This window comes from Ranitomeya imitator, chromosome 5 (assembly GCF_032444005.1).
Source record: "Ranitomeya imitator isolate aRanImi1 chromosome 5, aRanImi1.pri, whole genome shotgun sequence".
Taxonomy (NCBI): domain Eukaryota; kingdom Metazoa; phylum Chordata; class Amphibia; order Anura; family Dendrobatidae; genus Ranitomeya; species Ranitomeya imitator.
The window spans coordinates 544,979,454-544,996,579 of NC_091286.1; the positions used below are offsets into that span (position 1 = coordinate 544,979,454).

Genomic DNA, 17,126 nt, shown 5'->3' on the forward strand with positions numbered 1-17,126 from the left:
CATACAGCCGCTTCGTTTAGCAGCACCATAAAACTGGGAATTAACCCCCTTCCTGCTGACCTCCCTGTGTGCGGACTGAGAGCCCGTTCAGTTATATAGAGCCTGAGTAAACATCTGAACAACCACCCTGTGACCCTCATTATTACTGTCTGCCAGCCCTGACCCCCTTTGACGTACAGTATAATATTATACAGGACCTGAAGCTAGAGCTTGGTTTATCTGCAATCACAATCAGGATTACTTTGTGGAGTTCCTCTGCTTGCCCACCATGCAACACCCTAGGGGAGCAGGGGCGGCTGATAAACTGAGGAAATTTGCCAGAGATGATTCCTCGGACAATGTGCGCACTCTCAGAAATAATCCTGCACTTACCCAGCGTAAGGGCCGTCCTTCTGATAGTAACGAGGAGGGAGAACAAGACGAACTGACTCTTAAACAAGCATCCGAGCAGTTAATGCAGGCTATCTCCCTCACTAGATCATCTCTTACGGAAAAAATAGAGGATGTGCATACTGAGGTGGGTCGTTTGCGACATGACATGCAAGCTATGAGAGGACGTATTTCGGAGGTGGAAACAAGAGTGTCACATATAGAAGATACTATTACTCCCATGGAAGCTAAACTGACAAAAGCTGCTGGCTCCGTAAACGCATGGAAACAAAAGGCGGATGATTTGGAAAACAGACTGCGTCGCAATAATATTCGAATTATTGGTCTCCCGGAGCGATCGGAGGGTCAGCAGCCTGAGCAATTCCTGGAAGACTGGCTTAAGTCCACCCTGGGAGATGGATTCTCCTCAACATTCTCAGTGGAAAGAGCCCATAGGGTCCCAACGAGACCTCTGCCCCCTGGAACTCCACCTCGACCGTTTCTGGCACGCCTCCTTAATTGCAGAGATAGAGATGCTATTCTTCGCTTGGCAAGGCAGAAGGGCCCCATTAAACTCAACAATACCATCATATCGATTTTTCCGGATTTCTCCATGGAGCTCCAGAAACAGCGGGCACGATTTATGGAAGTCAAAAAGCTACTTCGAGACAAGAATATAATTTATTCCATGCTCTATCCAGCCCGGCTCCGCATTGTCCATGATGGATCCTCTTTATTTTTTACAGACCCAGCAGAAGTGGCCGAATGGTTGCGGTCTCACGGAGGGTCCAAAGCCCAAAAAAACTCCTAATTTGGGTTCTTTATCAAATGGCAATATAAATAGAGCTCTTTACATAGGTGCGAAAGAAGTCAACAATACCGGACACTGAATTCAGTGAGGGTATCCCCGTTTCTATTTGACTGTGGGAGTATGGAAGCATGCTCCTCTATTGTTCAAGTTATGTTGGGTTTGAGTTTATGCACTAGTTCTGACTGTTTGATGTATATGGTTGCCGCCAATATTGATTTTTTTTTTGCTCTGTGGGGTGTCTCTGGATCACGCCCGTATAATATTGTTGACATATATTATTTTTCTCTTTTTATATAAATATGGGATCTGAAATTATATGTATGACCTGGAACATACGGGGTATTAAGACTCCTCGGAAGAAAGTTAAAGTATTTTCACAGATCAAAAAACACAATCCTCATGTCGTGGCATTGATGGAGACACACCTGACTAGGGATACGGTTCGATGTATACAAAAGCCATGGGTACAGTGGTCGCTCCATGCATTCCATACTAGCTACTCAAGAGGGGTCTCCTTATTGATACACAGGGGGGTTAGGTGGGAGGCACGGCGGGATCCGGAGGGCCGCTTTGTTTTTGTACATGCAATTCTCAATTCATGTGAATATGTGATACTTTGTGTTTATAACCCTCCCCCTGCTAATATGTCGGTTCTCCCTATGGCATTGGGTTTCTCCTTAAAATATCCAGATGCCAATGTTATCTGCATGGGTGACTTCAACCTAGTAATGGACCATTCTAAGGACAGAGTGAGGTTGGATAACACAGTATCCGGGGAGTCTTTGCCTCAATCGCCCTCCCAGCTGGCGCTGTTTATGGATGGCAGCGGTTGATTGGACTTGTGGAGAATGAGTCATCCAGAGGATAGAGGGTATACCTGCCACTCATCCACTAAACAATCTTTATCTCGTATAGATTATATATTTGGATCTAGTGGCGTGGCACTGCAGGTGGATAATATTGAACATGGTAACAGGGGGATCTCGGACCACAGTCCAGTAATTCTTAAACTTAAATATGGTCAATCCAATAACAATAGATCCTGGAAATTAAACCCTTTCTGGTTGAAATTGATAGATTCAAGTGACAGGACAGTCGAACAATTAAATAGTTTTATTTTAGCACATCCAGAACCCCAGAATCTTGGTTTATTTTGGGACACTCTGAAGGCATATTTAAGGGGATGCTTGTCCTCTACAATCTCTTACATTAAAAGGGTGACGGCGGGGGAGGATGACGAGATGGAGCAACGATTAAAGGATTCAGAGGCTACATATATAGCAAATCAGACCAGCAGTAACAGGGCTGAGTGGCTCACCTCCCAGAGATTATATGCCCAACATATAGACGTTAAATCGAAACGTAAATTATTCTTTACCCGCCAGTCCTATTTTGAGCTGGGGAACCAGGCCAGTACGCTCTTGGCTTTCTTAGTACGCCAACACAATACATCCAACACAATATTACAAATCCGTATGCCTGATGGTACATCAGTATCCTCTACTGATGAGGTACTTCAAGATTTTCACGATTATTATAATCTGTTATATAAATCTGGTAGCGGTTTTGATATTAATGAATGTTTGGATTATTTATCGGATATAACGTTTCCCTCGTTGAGCCCATCCCAACAGGCCTTTATGGATGCGGAGTTTACTTTGGAGGAAGTGGAGCAGGCTATAGCGGACATGGCTACAGGGAAGGCCCCGGGTCCTGATGGGTTCCCCATTGAGCTATATAGGAAATACAGGGACAAGTTGGCACCACTTCTATTGAAGGTACTCGGGGGAATATGGAGGGGAGAGTCTGTCCCTGAAACGTTTTATGATGCCAATATTATAGTACACAGGAAAGAGGGGAAGGATCCTCTCGATTGTGGATCGTACCGACCTATATCCCTGGTGAACGTAGATTACAAGATTTTTACTAAAATTCTGGCTACCAGACTGAATACGATTATATTAGATCTCAAACACCCAGATCAAACAGGCTTTATGCCTGGGAAAAGTACTTCCATCAATATTAGACGGGTCCAATCGGTTATTCAATATAGCTCTTTGGAGCCAGATAATAAGTGGGCATTGGCATCGCTGGATGCAGCCAAAGCTTTTGACTCCCTCGAGTGGTCCTTTCTGTTTGCATGTTTGCGGAAGTATGGTTTTGGGGACAGATTTCTGAAAGGGATAGGAACATTATATACGAAACCTAGGGCGCGTATGATAGTGAATGGCTCAATATCCGAGCCTTTTTCTTTACATAGAGGGACTCGCCAGGGGTGCCCTCTCTCCCCTGCTCTATTTGCATTGGCAATAGAGGCTCTGGCAATACAGATGAGATCCTCCAGCGACATCAAGGGGATACGCATTGCAGATCGGGTAGATATTATTGGCCTCTATGCTGATGATATGGTGGTATTTATGGATCAAACAGAGGATACGCTACCAAAAGTAATAACAATTATAGACAAATTTAGCAAATTCTCTGGTCTTTATATAAATTGGGATAAGTCTGCCCTGATGCCTCTTTCTCATGTCCCAATGTTGCGTCTCGGGACTCTCTCGGCGTTACCCATTGTCTCTAATTTCAAATATCTAGGAATACATATGTCTCAACATAGTAGATTTGATTTACAATTTAACATTTACCCATTAATTGATCTGGTAAAATCTAAATTTAATACTTGGGATAAACTCCCTCTCTCTGTGGCTGGCCGCATTAATTTGATCAAAATGATACTGCTTCCCAAGTTAAACTACTGCCTTCAACATAGTGCTGTCCCAATACCTAAATCCCTCTTTGCGACTCTAAATTCCCTAACCACGTCCTTTATATGGGGGAAAAGTAGGCCTAAACTTAGGTTATCTACTCTACAGAGACCGAGACGGGGGGGGAGGAGCGGCTTTGCCAGACTTCTACTTATATTATCTAGCCGGGCAGGTTAAAATGATAAATAAGTGGATGCCCAATAATTCTAATCCTCTTCCTAATTCAGAGAGTCATCTGCTTTACTCTGCTAGGATCGATTGTCCACTGGGGTTTTTGGAGATGGAGAGGGTCGGTGTTCCCCGTTTGCTTCCTTTGCTTCGGTTGGCAAGATCAATATGGAGTCAAATAAAAAAAATAACCAAATTTGTTGATATAGTGGCTGAAATGCCACTGTGGAATAACAGTTATCTCCCGGGATTATTAGGCCACCCATCCACGGAATTTTGGATATCACACGGTGTTCTCTCAGTAGGAAATGTACACAACCAGGGTTTTTTTACCTCCTTTGAACAATTACAAAATACTTATAACATCCCAAGATCCCAGTTTTTCCGCTATCTGCAGTTGAGATCAGCCTTTCAATCACACATGCGAAATGTGGGTACGGGTCGAGCCATTTCATCTCTTCCACTGATAGGTATTCTCAATTCACAAGGCCCTCAAGGACTTATCTCCTCTTTATACACTTATCTATTATCCATAGGAGAGGGGTCTACTATAGATTCTATTAAGAAAAGGTGGGAGGGGCTTCTTCCGGATACGCTGGGGGAAGAATGGGAAGACATTTTGGAATCTCCAACTAAGGTTTCCCCATCAATTAACAATAGGATGACTCAGCTGTACATAATATATCAATCCTATCTGACCCCGACTCGTCTTTTCAAGATGGGACGTCTCCATTCGTCAGATTGTCTGAGATGTCACTTAAGTGATGCGGATTTTATTCATATGATATGGAGATGTCCCATTATCTCTCATTATTGGAAAGAGGTGACAACATTGTTGACATCCTTGCTGTTGATCCCTGTCCCACTTGAGCCATTGACCTGCTTATTTGGGGTGTGGGATGCAGGAGTTTGGGACCACCACACTGGGATTTTTTTGCGAGAGACACTGTTCCTGGCGCCAAAAGTACTGGCGCTGAGATGGATGGGTGGTTCTTGCCCATCTCTTAGAGCTTGGGTGGATTTAGTGAACTCAATTATCCCGTATGAACGGACACTATATCAGAATAGAGGATGTCCAGATAAATTTGAGAAAATATGGGGTAAATGGAACTCCTCTCATCTTACTCTATAACCTATAATACTCTAATATATACATAGGAAGTGAGGCCTGTGGTTTTGGAGACATTACTTACAGGGTGAAATCTATACGGAACTTTCTTTTGGCGGCGTTTTTTTTTTTTTTAGTTCTTTTCGTTCTTTTAGTAGTTGAGGTAGTTAAGGTTTTACAATAAGATACTTGTGATTGACATGCACTGTTTATTACTTTTGTAATACTATACATTGTAACGATTCACATTGTATGTCATAATGGATAATGATAGAATCAAATGCAAATGTGTGTATTGTATGATTTATTCTGCAATTAATAAACGAATTTAAAAAAAAAAATTGGAGCTGAAATAAATGTTGTGTGAAAAAAAGTTAAATGTTCATTTTTATTTAAACATTACAAAAATTCCTGTAAAACACCTGAAGGGTTAATAAACTTCTTGAATGTGGTTTTGAGCACCTTGAGGGGTGCAGTTTTTAGAATGGTGTCACACTTGGGTATTTTCTATCATATAGACCCCTCAAAATGACTTCAAATGTGATGTGGTCCCTAAAAAAAATGGTGTTGTAAAAATGAGAAATTGCTGGTCAACTTTTAACCCTTATAACTCCCTAACAAAAAAAATTTTGGTTCCAAAATTGTGCTGATGTAAAGTAGACATGTGGGAAATGTTACTTATTAAGTATTTTGCATGACATATCTCTGTGATTTAAGGGTATAAAAATTCAAAGTTGGAAAATTGCTAAATTTTCAAAATTTTCGCCAAATTTCCGTTTTTTTCACAAATAAACGCAAGTTATATCGAACAAATTTTACCACTACCATGAAGTACAATACGTCACGAGAAAACAATGTCAGAATTGCCAAGATCCGTTGAAGCGTTCCAGAGTTATAACCTCATAAAGGGACAGTGGTCAGAATTGTAGAAATTGGCCCGGTCATTAACGTGCAAACCACCCTCGGGGCTTAAGGGGTTAACTGCCGCCATTAAAAAGAGTATTGGCGGTCGTTAAGGGGTTAAATATAACGTTCTTCATTCTCCCCTGCTCACGCCGATCACCGGCAGAGCAGGGGAGAATTATGAGAGCCATGTTCAGCACCCGGCGCCAGGGAACAGCGTTTACTGCAACGCTTCTTCCCTGGCGCCCGTCCTTGTGTTACTGATGCAGCACACACATGCCAAACATGTGCAGCAAGTATTACACACGGAAACGTGTGAAAGAGGCCTTATAGCGGGTTTTAAGGTTTGGCAGCTGTCACATGCTAAAAGACGCTTTTTATTGCAAAAACTAGTTTTTGCATCAGCACATTTTGAGAGCTATACTTTTTCCATATTTTGGCCCACAGAGCCATGTGAGGTCTTGTTTTTGGTGGGATGAGTAAACGTTTTTATTGTTACCATTTTCGGGCATATGACTCTTTTCTATCACTTTCTACTCCGATTTATGGGTGACAGAATGAACAAAAACCAGCAATTCATGAATTTCTTTTTTTTTTGGGGGGGAGGGGTGTTTTCACTGTTTTTATATAATAAAAACTATTTTATAGAAAAAATAATTGTTTTTGCATCACTTTATTCTGACAGCTATTCTAATTTTTTCGTTGATGACGCTGTATGGGGGCTCGTCTTTTGAGGGACAAGATGACATTTTTAGCTGTACCATGTTTATTTATATCCATCTTTTTGATCGCGAGTTATTCCACTTTTTGTTCGGCGGTATGATAAAGCATTGTTTTTGTCTTTTTTTTCAATTTATTTATTTTTTTTATGGTGTTCAATAAAGGGGTAAACTAGTGGGATAGTGTAACACTAGGACTAACGGACTGGTGACCAGCCCTAGAACTACTGAGTGGAGTCATTTTGACTCCTGGCTTGTTTTCGTTTATTTTTAGAGTTTCTTGCTCCTGGTATTGTCGTAACTTTAATTTATAGAATGTATATAGAATGTAAAACAGCAAAAATATCGTCAGGCTTTAGCAAAGTTCTTCTAGCCATATGAGCGATTAGAAAAACTGCAGGCCATATTCTACAGAAATTATGTAGTCCACTCGAGAGTTCACTGACGGATGACCTGTATATGTCAAGCATATTTTCAAAAATGATAATTATTCTAAGGCTATGTGCACACTTTGCAGAATTGGCATGCATATTCCCACCAAACACAAGGGTTTTACAAGCGTAATTAGCTTGCAGAATGCTAGCGTTTTCCAAGCGATCTGTAGCATCGCTTGGAAAACTGATTGACAGGCTGGTCACACTTGTCAAACATAGTGCTTGCCAAGTGTGACCTACTTTTTACTATTGATGCTGCCTATGCAGCATCAAATAGTAAAAAGATAAAATGTTAAAAATAATAATAATAAAAAAAAAAAAATTGTGATATTCTCACCTTCCGGCGGCCCCGCAGCCATCCTGCTCCTCTCGATGCTCCCGTTCCCAGTGATGCCTCGTTACAATGACCCCAGATGATGTAGCATAACGCGAGACCGCTATGTCATCACAGGTCATTGTCGCAAAGCATCACTGGGAACGGGAGCATCGCAAGGAGCAGGAAGGCTGCCAGGGACGCCGGAATATAACTTTTTTATTTTAATTCTTTCTTTTTTTACAGGTATATGGTTCCCAGGGCCTCCACCCTGGGTACCATCTGCAGATGATCCGCTTACTTCCTGCATGGTGGGCATAGCTCCATGTGGGAAGTAAGCGGATCAATGCATTCCTATGTGTGCGGAATCGCCGCGATCCCGCAAAGAATGAGCATGCTGTGTATTTTTCCGCCATGCGATTCTGCCACGGAAAAATACGCAGCATTAGCTTAGCATTGCGGAATTCCATTGAATTCAATGGGCTGTGTTGTGTATGCATTTTCGACGCGATTTCGCATTACATGGGGCATATTTTAATATGGAGCATCTTATGTGGCCCATCATAAACTGTATGGAGCATTGTATGGGGCGTATTTTGTATGGAGCATCTTATGTGGCCCATCATGAACTGTATGGAGCATAATATGGGGCTCCTGATTCAATATGGATATTCAAAAATACAACCTACTGATATCTCAATTAATTTTACTTTTATTGGTATCTATTTTTACTTTTCACATTTACCGGTAGCTGCTGCATTTTCCACCCTAGGCTTATACTTGAGTCATTAAGTTTTCCCAGTTTTTTGTGGCAAGGTTAGGGGTCTCGGCTTACACTCGAGTATATACGGTAAATGAGCAGTGCAGGAGATAATAAAAAATGATAGAGTAGAGAAAGTAGCATATTTCTGTGTTTTGATTATGCTAATAAACTATTGTGGCAATCTTATTTTCACTTGTACTATCAATTGATGGGAAAAAAATGTAAATAATATTTATAATACTTATTTAATACATACCTTTTAAGATTTGCCTTTGTAACTTGGCTGCTACCACTCGTAGACATTTCTTTAGTTTAGAAAAAAAGAAAAAAAAAAGGGGGGTTGTTGGATAACTGTAATGCACTTTATAAACATATTTAATAATATGGGCCTAAGAACTAACAGGCAGGACGTTTCCAACTATATGCCTGTTTTACAAGGCTTGTGTACCAGCAATTCTGCTGCTTCACGTCAACACAGAAAAAATACAAATAATGTTACTGCGCGGAAATAACCTTATAGCTGTGCCCCTGCTATGGGCGGTGTATTGGTCGGCACATTCCACAGCTCCAGGTCAGGGAGGGTGGTGGTGGGGAGAGAATAAATCGCTTATAACACGTGAGTATATAGACAAAAAAAAGCAAGGTTTCACAGCTGCCGGTTTCTTAGGTAAAACATTTTTCTGCCTGTTTTATCACAAGAATGAGTGTTTCTATCACATCTCCAGCCCTCTGAGCTCGTAATAAGCCAAGTCTGGGACAAAGGAGCTCAGGGGCCACTGGAGCCACAAATGCAAGATGTGAACCAAAGTCATCTGTGTAGAAAGCCTGCTGTTGAAGCCAAGTCCACACTTGCTGCGTGGTGAAGACAGAGCAACAATTTGACAAAAAGGAAATTATGCAGGTTAAAGATGTAGTGTTACAGAAGCTCTCCCAGTAAATCTCATCTCTAAATATGTATATAATGCATTGTAAGTGTAATAAAATACTTAGCAATCACATTATTCCCTGGTTTCCAGCGCTGCCCCATTCATCTTCCGGACCACGTGACCTAAAAAAAAAATCAGACTAGCCGATTTGCAAAAATATGTCTAAAAGTCGCTTTCATAATGTACAGGTGCTTCTCCCAAAATTACAATATCATCAAAAAGTTAATTAATTCAGGTCTTCAATACAAAAAGTGAAACTCATATATTAGATATAATCATTACAAACAAAGTGATGTATTTCAAGTGTTTATTTCTGTTAATGTTGATGATTATGGCTTACAGCCAATGAAAACCCAAAAGTCATTATCTCAGTAAATTCGAGCAATTAACAAAAATCACCTGCAAAGGCTTCCTAAGCGTTTAAAAAGGTCCCTTAGTCTGTTTCAGTAGCCTCCACAAACATGGGGAAGACTGCTGACTTGACAGATGTCCAGAAGGCAGTCATTGACACACTCCATAAGGAGGGTAAGGAACAAAAGGTCATTGCTAAAGAAGATGGCTGTTCAGAGTGCTGTATCCAAGCATATTAATGGAAAGTTGAGTGAAAGGAAAAAGTGTGGTAGAAATAGGTGCACAAGCAACCGAGATAACCGCAGCCTTGGAAGGATTGTTAAGAAAAGTCCAGTCAAAAAATTTGGGGGCGATTCACAAGGAGTGGACTGCTGCTGGAGTCATTGCTTCAAGAGCCACCACACACAGACGTATCCAGGACATGGGCTACAAGTGTTGCATTCCTTGTGTCAAGCCACTCACGACCAATAGACAATGCCAGAAGCATCTTACCTGGGCCAAGGAGAAAAAGAACTGGACTGTTGCTCAGTGGTCCAAGGTGTTGTTTTCACATGAAAGTAAATTTTGCATTTCATTTGGAAATTAAGGTCTCGGAGTCTGGAGGAAGAGTTGAGAGGCCACAAGCCAAGCTGCTTGAGGTCAAGTGTGAAGTTTGCACAATCAGTGATGGTTTGGGGAGCCATGTCATCCTCTGGTGTAGGTCCACTGTGATTAATCAAGACCAAAGTCAGCGCAGCTGTCTACCAGGAAATTTTACAGAAATTCATGCTTCTCTCTGCCAACAAGCTTTTTGGAGATGGAAATTCCATTATCCAGCATGACTTGGCCCCTGTCCACACTGCCAAATTACCAATACCTGGTTTTAAAACAGTATCACTGTGCTTGATTGGCTAGCAAACTGGCCTGACCTTAACCCCATAGAGAATCTATGGGATATTGTCAAGAGGCAGATGAGAGACGCCAGACCCAACAATGCGGACGAGCTGAAGGCTGCTATCAAAGCAACCTGGGCTTCCATAACACCTCAGCAGTGCCACAGACTGATCGCCTTCATACCACAATGCACTGATGCAGTAAATGATGTAAAAGAAGCCCCAACCAAGTATTGAGTGCATTTACTAAACATGCATTTTAGTAGGCCAACATTTTGGATTTTAAAATCATTTTTCAAGCCGGTGTTATAAAGTATTCTAATTTATTGAGATGACTTTTGGGTTTTCATTGGCTGTAAGCCATAATCATTAACATTAACAGAAATAAACCCTTGAAATAGATCACTATGATTGTAATGACTCTATATAATGTATGAGTTTCACTTTTTGTATTGAAGAACTGAAATAAATTAACTTTTTGATGATATCCTAATTTAGTGAGAAGCACCTGCAAGTCTGTGCAGCCTGGTTCCCAGCCTCTTAAGCTCACATTAGGAAAGTAGAAGCTGCCCCTCCATGTAGTCCCTGTGTGAGTGGACAAAGCTGCAAAGTCACATGGACCAGAAGATGAGCGAAGCTGGAAAAAAAATAAAAATCGATATTGAGCAGTTCTGACACAATCAAGAGTTTTAGCTGTAGGATGCAGCAGAGCTAATAAAATTAACCCTGTCCATGGCTCTGTATATACATTGTCTATAGACAGTGAGGAGCTTATCATAGGATGGGCACAGTCAGACCGGTAAGTGCTTGCCAGCCTGTCACAGCAATGATAATGTCCTAGTGATAAAACCTTCAATGTTACTAAACAGCAGCACACAGCGTGACACATGATTGAATTCTGTGTTTTAACCCCTACATCATGCAGTCCTCAGGTTACATAGCAAAAAGCTGCTGATAGATTCCTTTTAATTTACAGAACTATGTTCTATTGGGAAAACAACGTTTTCCCCATGAAGTCCCACCTGCTCAGCCCTGCCAAATACTCTGCATGTCTCTGAAAGAGTCCTGTAGACCATAGGAGTTAATGTCCTGCTGATCAATATCATTGTGTGCTGGAGCCAAGCTGAGGAAAGGGGGCTCAGCATTTAGGGCAGAGGAAGGAGGCCATTACTTAGCCACACTCACACATGTTTGTGGGAAGGTAGAATGGGGTGCACAACCTTAATTCCCCATCAGTATGTCTTTGGAGTGTGGAAGGAAACCGGAGAAACCAGAAGCACGCAAACACAGCGAGAACATACAAACTCCTTACAGATGTGGTTCTTGATGGTATATGAACCCAGGACCCTAGTGCTACAAGGTTACAGTGCTAACCACTGAGCCACCGTGCTGCTTTTCTGACCAATCAACCTACCGTATATACTCGAGTATAAGCCGAGATTTTCAGCCCAAAATTTTGGGCTGAAAGTGCCCCTCTCGGCTTATACTCGAGTCAAGGTGGGTGGCAGGGTCGGCGGGTGAGGGCGCTGAGGTATACTTACCTAATCCCAGCGATCCTCGCGCTGTCCCTGCCGTCCCACGGTCTTCTGTGCTGCAGCTTCTTCCCCTCTTCAGCAGTCACGTGGGACCGCTCATTACAGAAATGAATAAGCGGCTCCACCTCCCATAGGGGTGGAGCCGCCTATTCATTCCTCTAATCAGCGGTGCCGGTGACCACTGATAGAGGAAGAAGCTGCGGCACCGAAGACCAGGCAGAGGGACAGCGCGAGGATCGCCAGGACTAGGTAAGTATAGCATATTCACCTGTCCTCGTTCCAGCCGCCGAGCGTCGCTCCATCTTCCCGGCCGGCGCCTCCATCTTCCTGGCGTCTGCGCTCTGACTGTTCAGGCAGAGGGCGCGATGACGCATATAGTGTGCGCGGCGCCCTCTGCCTGATCAGTCAGAGGAGAGACGCCGGGAAGATGGAGGCGCCGGAACGAGACGCCGGGAGCTGCAATCAAGGGAGGTGAGTATGTGTTTTTTTTTTTTTATTGCAGCAGCAGCAGCGGCGGCAGAGATTTATGTGGAGCATCTATGGGGCACAGTGAACGGTGCAGAGCACCGTATATGGCACATCTATGGGGCACAGTGAACGGTGCAGAGCACCGTATATGGCACATCTATGGGGCACAGTGAACGGTGCAGGGCACCGTATATGGCACATCTATGGGGCACAGTGAACGGTGCAGAGCACCGTATATGGCACATCTATGGGGCACAGTGAACGGTGTAGAGCACCGTATATGGCACATCTATGGGGCACAGTGAACGGTGCAGAGCACCGTATATGGCACATCTATGGGGCACAGTGAACGGTGCAGAGCACCGTATATGGCAGATCTATGGGGCACAGTGAACGGTGCAGGGCACCGTATATGGCACATCTATGGGGCACAGTGAACGGTGCAGAGCACCGTATATGGCACATCTATGGGGCACAGTGAACGGTGCAGGGCACCGTATATGGCACATCTATGGGGCACAGTGAACGGTGCAGAGCACCGTATATGGCACATCTATGGGGCACAATGAACGGTGCAGAGCACCGTATATGGCACATCTATGGGGCACAGTGAACGGTGCAGAGCACCGTATATGGCACATCTATGGGGCACAGTGAACGGTGCAGAGCACCGTATATGGCACATCTATGGGGCACAGTGAACGGTGCAGGGCACCGTATATGGCACATCTATGGGGCACAGTGAACGGTGCAGAGCACCGTATATGGCACATCTATGGGGCACAGTGAACGGTGCAGAGCACCGTATATGGCACATCTATGGGGCACAGTGAACGGTGCGGAGCACCGTATATGGCACATCTATGGGGCACAGTGAACGGTGCAGAGCACCGTATATGGCACATCTATGGGGCACAGTGAACGGTGCGGAGCACCGTATATGGCACATCTATGGGGCACAGTGAACGGTGCAGAGCACCGTATATGGCACAGCTATGGGGAAATATGAACGGTGCAGAGCACTATATGGGGCACAGCTATGGGGCACAATGAACGGTGAAGAGCACCGTATATGGCACAGCTATGGGGAAATATGAACGGTGCAGAGCACTGTATGGCACAGCTATGGGGAAATAATGATCTATTTTTATTTTTGAAATTCACCGGTAAATGCTGCATTTCCACCCTAGGCTTATACTCGAGTCAATAAGTTTTCCCAGTTTTTTGTGGCAAAATTAGGGGGGTCGGCTTATACTCGGGTCGGCTTATACTCGAGTATATACGGTAGCTAGCACCCCAGAATACATATGATTAAGACTGTCCTCTACTAAAATAAGGACACAACCTAGGATTTGTAATACAGCGATAAATCCTCTGTTTTACCCATTATAGACACAAAAAAATGATTATATCTTGATAACCTTACCCCCGTACGGTCCCTGTGACTCGCTATTTCTTGATCTGACAGCTAAGTTAGTATTCTGGATAAAAAAAAATAAGGGAAATCATGACATCTTCCACTATTAATAATCAAAAATAGCCATAATATTCACATGATAATAAACACAAACTTAACCTGCTTTCCTGATTGGAGTTTCACAGTTGGCAAAGGTTTTCCATCATGAAAGTTCGTAAGAATTAATGCAATAACTGACAGTGTTTTTCCCTGTAGAAAAACAAACAATGACCAAAGAGACTGTGAACACAACACACACACACTGAAAAGTTTACTCACCATACACCTCAGAATTACTAATTAGGTTGTTGCATTTTTTTAAAAGGAGAAAATCATTCTGTGTGTGCCTATGTTACCATGCATGGCTTTGCTCAGACAAAGCACGGGGGTAATAAAGGTAGAAAACCTGGTCCTGTGATCACAGCAGCCTCTGCATTAAATCATGCAGTATGTAGGCGAGAAAAGAGTGCAAGAGTGGCAACAGTACAGGATGCAGCTCAGAAGTGGGAAAGAAGGGGTTATTAGCACATCCACTGGTAGTTTTTCTTTCCATATGGTATTACTTTTTTAATGGGTCTACAATAAAGATTGATTAATTATTTTACCAGTGGATGTGCCGATATTCCCTTTTTTCTTACTACTGCCATTTTTCACCAGTGGAATATGCCACCTATGGTTTTAAGGATGATACAAAGCATCATCATAATCATCATCACAGGATTTGTCTTTAAGTCTCATTTAAACAGCAATTTCAAAAGGTAAAGTTTGTATAATCCGGAGTCGTACCGCCCAATTTCTTTACTAACTATTGATGTCAAGCTTCTGGCCAAGGTGTTGGCTCTCTGCCTCTCTAGTGTTATTGCGAGTCTGGTGCATTCGGACCAATCTGGCTTTATGCCGGATAGATCAACGGCGATCAATTTGCGGAGGTTATATGTAAATTTGCAGGTAGAGTCTGACAATTGTGGTCGAAGAGTGATTGTATTGCTGGATGCACATAAGGCGTTTGACAGTGTCGAATGGGGGTACCTCTGGCAGGTGCTGGAATGTATGGGGTTTGGTCCGCAGTTTGTGGCCTGGATACAGCTGTTGTACTCATTACCGTCCGCTAGAATTAGAGTAAACGGGGAGCTATCTCGACCTAAAGGCCTGGCTAGGGGGACTAGGCAGGGATGCCCGCTTTCACCCCTCCTGTTCGCGTTGGCTGTAGAACCTCTTGCTGCTAAGATTCGGCAGGCGGATGGGGTCCCTGGGTTTAGGTATGGGAAAGTAGAGGAAAAAATAGCGTTATACGCGGATGATGTTTTGCTGTTCCTGGCGGATCCAGACGATTCACTAAGAGGGGCCGTTGAAATCGTTGAGAGATTTGGTACTGTGTCGGGACTAACAATTAATTGGGATAAGACGGTTCTTTTTAGAGTGGATGACATAGGAGAGAATGTGAGTGAGGATGTTGGGGATGAGAGGCTGAAGGTGGTTTCCCAATTTAAATACCTCGGAATATGGATTTCGGTGCCAATTGCGGAGTTCCTGCAAAGAAATTTGACTCCTGTTATGGGGGTACTCAAGGCAAAGGTAGATGCCTGGAATAAGCTACATCTATCGGTCGTCGGTAGGGTAAATCTTATTAAAATGGTCCTGATGCCTAAAATTCTTTATGTTCTACATAACGCACCAATTTGGATCCCGCGGGGGAAGTTCAGGCAGATTAACGCCCTTTTTAGAAGTTTGATATGGGGAAGACAATATCCACGTATTAGCCTGGAGACGCTTCAGCGACCCAAGGAAGATGGTGGTTTGGCTTTGCCCAACCCGGAAATATACTTCCTTGCGGCCCAGAGCCAGCATTTGAAGGGCTGGGCGCGAGGGGCGTCATCCAGTGCAGTACAACAGCTAATGGAAGAGGTGACGGACCGACGACCGATGGCCAGGTGTTTGGAAGATGGCTCTTTGAGCGCTCTGGGGAAAGTATACCCAACCCTGTTCCTGATTCGTAAATTGTGGAATGGACTAAGGCAGATTCGTGGGGTTAAAGGGCTGACTAAATTCACACCGATATGGTCTAACCACAATTTAAAGGAATTTGAGGCCTTGGGAGGAATATTGGAATGGCAGAATAAGGGAATTTGCTTTGTTCACCAGATAATCCAGCGACAGGAACTGAAGTCCTTCTCCCAATTGCAGGAAGAATTTGGTTTGCGATCCACAGGGGAATATCAGTATGCGCAGATGTGACATGCCTTCAGAGCTCAGAATAAGAAGGCTGATATCAGGGTTCAAGATGATATAGTGTTGGAGTATGTGTGTGGTGACGGAACTACAAGGGGAGTTATTTCCACTCTGTATAAGGACCTTATGCACACGTTCCTGCTAGATTTCCCTATAAAGGCGAGAGCTAAGTGGGAGAGAGAAGTGGGACCGATGGAAAATGAAACCTGGGAATCGGTGATGGACTGGGTTCCGCGACTATCCTTGAGTGAACCATATAGGCTCTCGCAGCTATACATTCTGCATAGGGTATATAAATCTCCAGAAGTGCTATACAAAGCGGGATTGCGTGCCAATTCTGAGTGTCCGAGGTGTGCGAGTGAGAATGCAGGAATATATCACATGATGTGGACGTGTCCGAGACTGGCTGCCTATTGGGTGGTGGTTTTGAGCCGAGTTGAAGCAGCGTATAAGTGCAGAGTTCTTAGAGACCCGATAGTATGCGTGCTGGGATATGTGGAAGAAATTGGAGTTGACAATACTTGGAAGATTGCAATCGCTAGGCTACTCTACATGGCCAGGAAAGTAATAGCACGAAATTGGATAAATGCGGAACCACCTGTGAGAAGGGAATTTCTCCAATATGTTCAATATGGTCTAAAATTGGAAAAGGGGGTGTACAAAAAAAGGGGGAAAATAGAAATGTTTAATAAAATATGGTCTCCTTGGCTTGATTTGGATTGAGGAGTATAGTCGTCGAGTTTCCTAAGACCTGGATGAGGATAAATTACACGAGGCAGAGAAGGCCTCAGTGGGGTGAAGATTGAGACTGAGCTGTCATAGGGGGGAGGGGGGTAGTTGGGGTAATGTTGGGGTTTATTAAAACAAGAAAATGTGTATGTGATATAATGCAATGTAAATGGCATTCTGATGTTCTTCTTTATATTGTTAATAAAA

General features: G+C 43.3%; 1 protein-coding gene across 1 annotated transcript in view; it reads right to left on the reverse strand.

Annotated features, from left to right (window-relative positions):
- Nucleotides 1-17,126, reverse strand: part of HLTF (helicase like transcription factor) — a 178,774-nt gene that overhangs the window by 78,937 nt on the left and 82,711 nt on the right. Inside the window, exons 8-10 of the mRNA XM_069727608.1 lie at nucleotides 14,082-14,171; nucleotides 13,932-13,986; nucleotides 8,610-8,658 (exon numbers count right to left, since the gene is read on the reverse strand). Of these exons, the coding sequence (XP_069583709.1) occupies nucleotides 8,610-8,658; nucleotides 13,932-13,986; nucleotides 14,082-14,171 (194 nt within the window). The remainder of the gene's footprint in view (nucleotides 1-8,609; nucleotides 8,659-13,931; nucleotides 13,987-14,081; nucleotides 14,172-17,126) is intronic.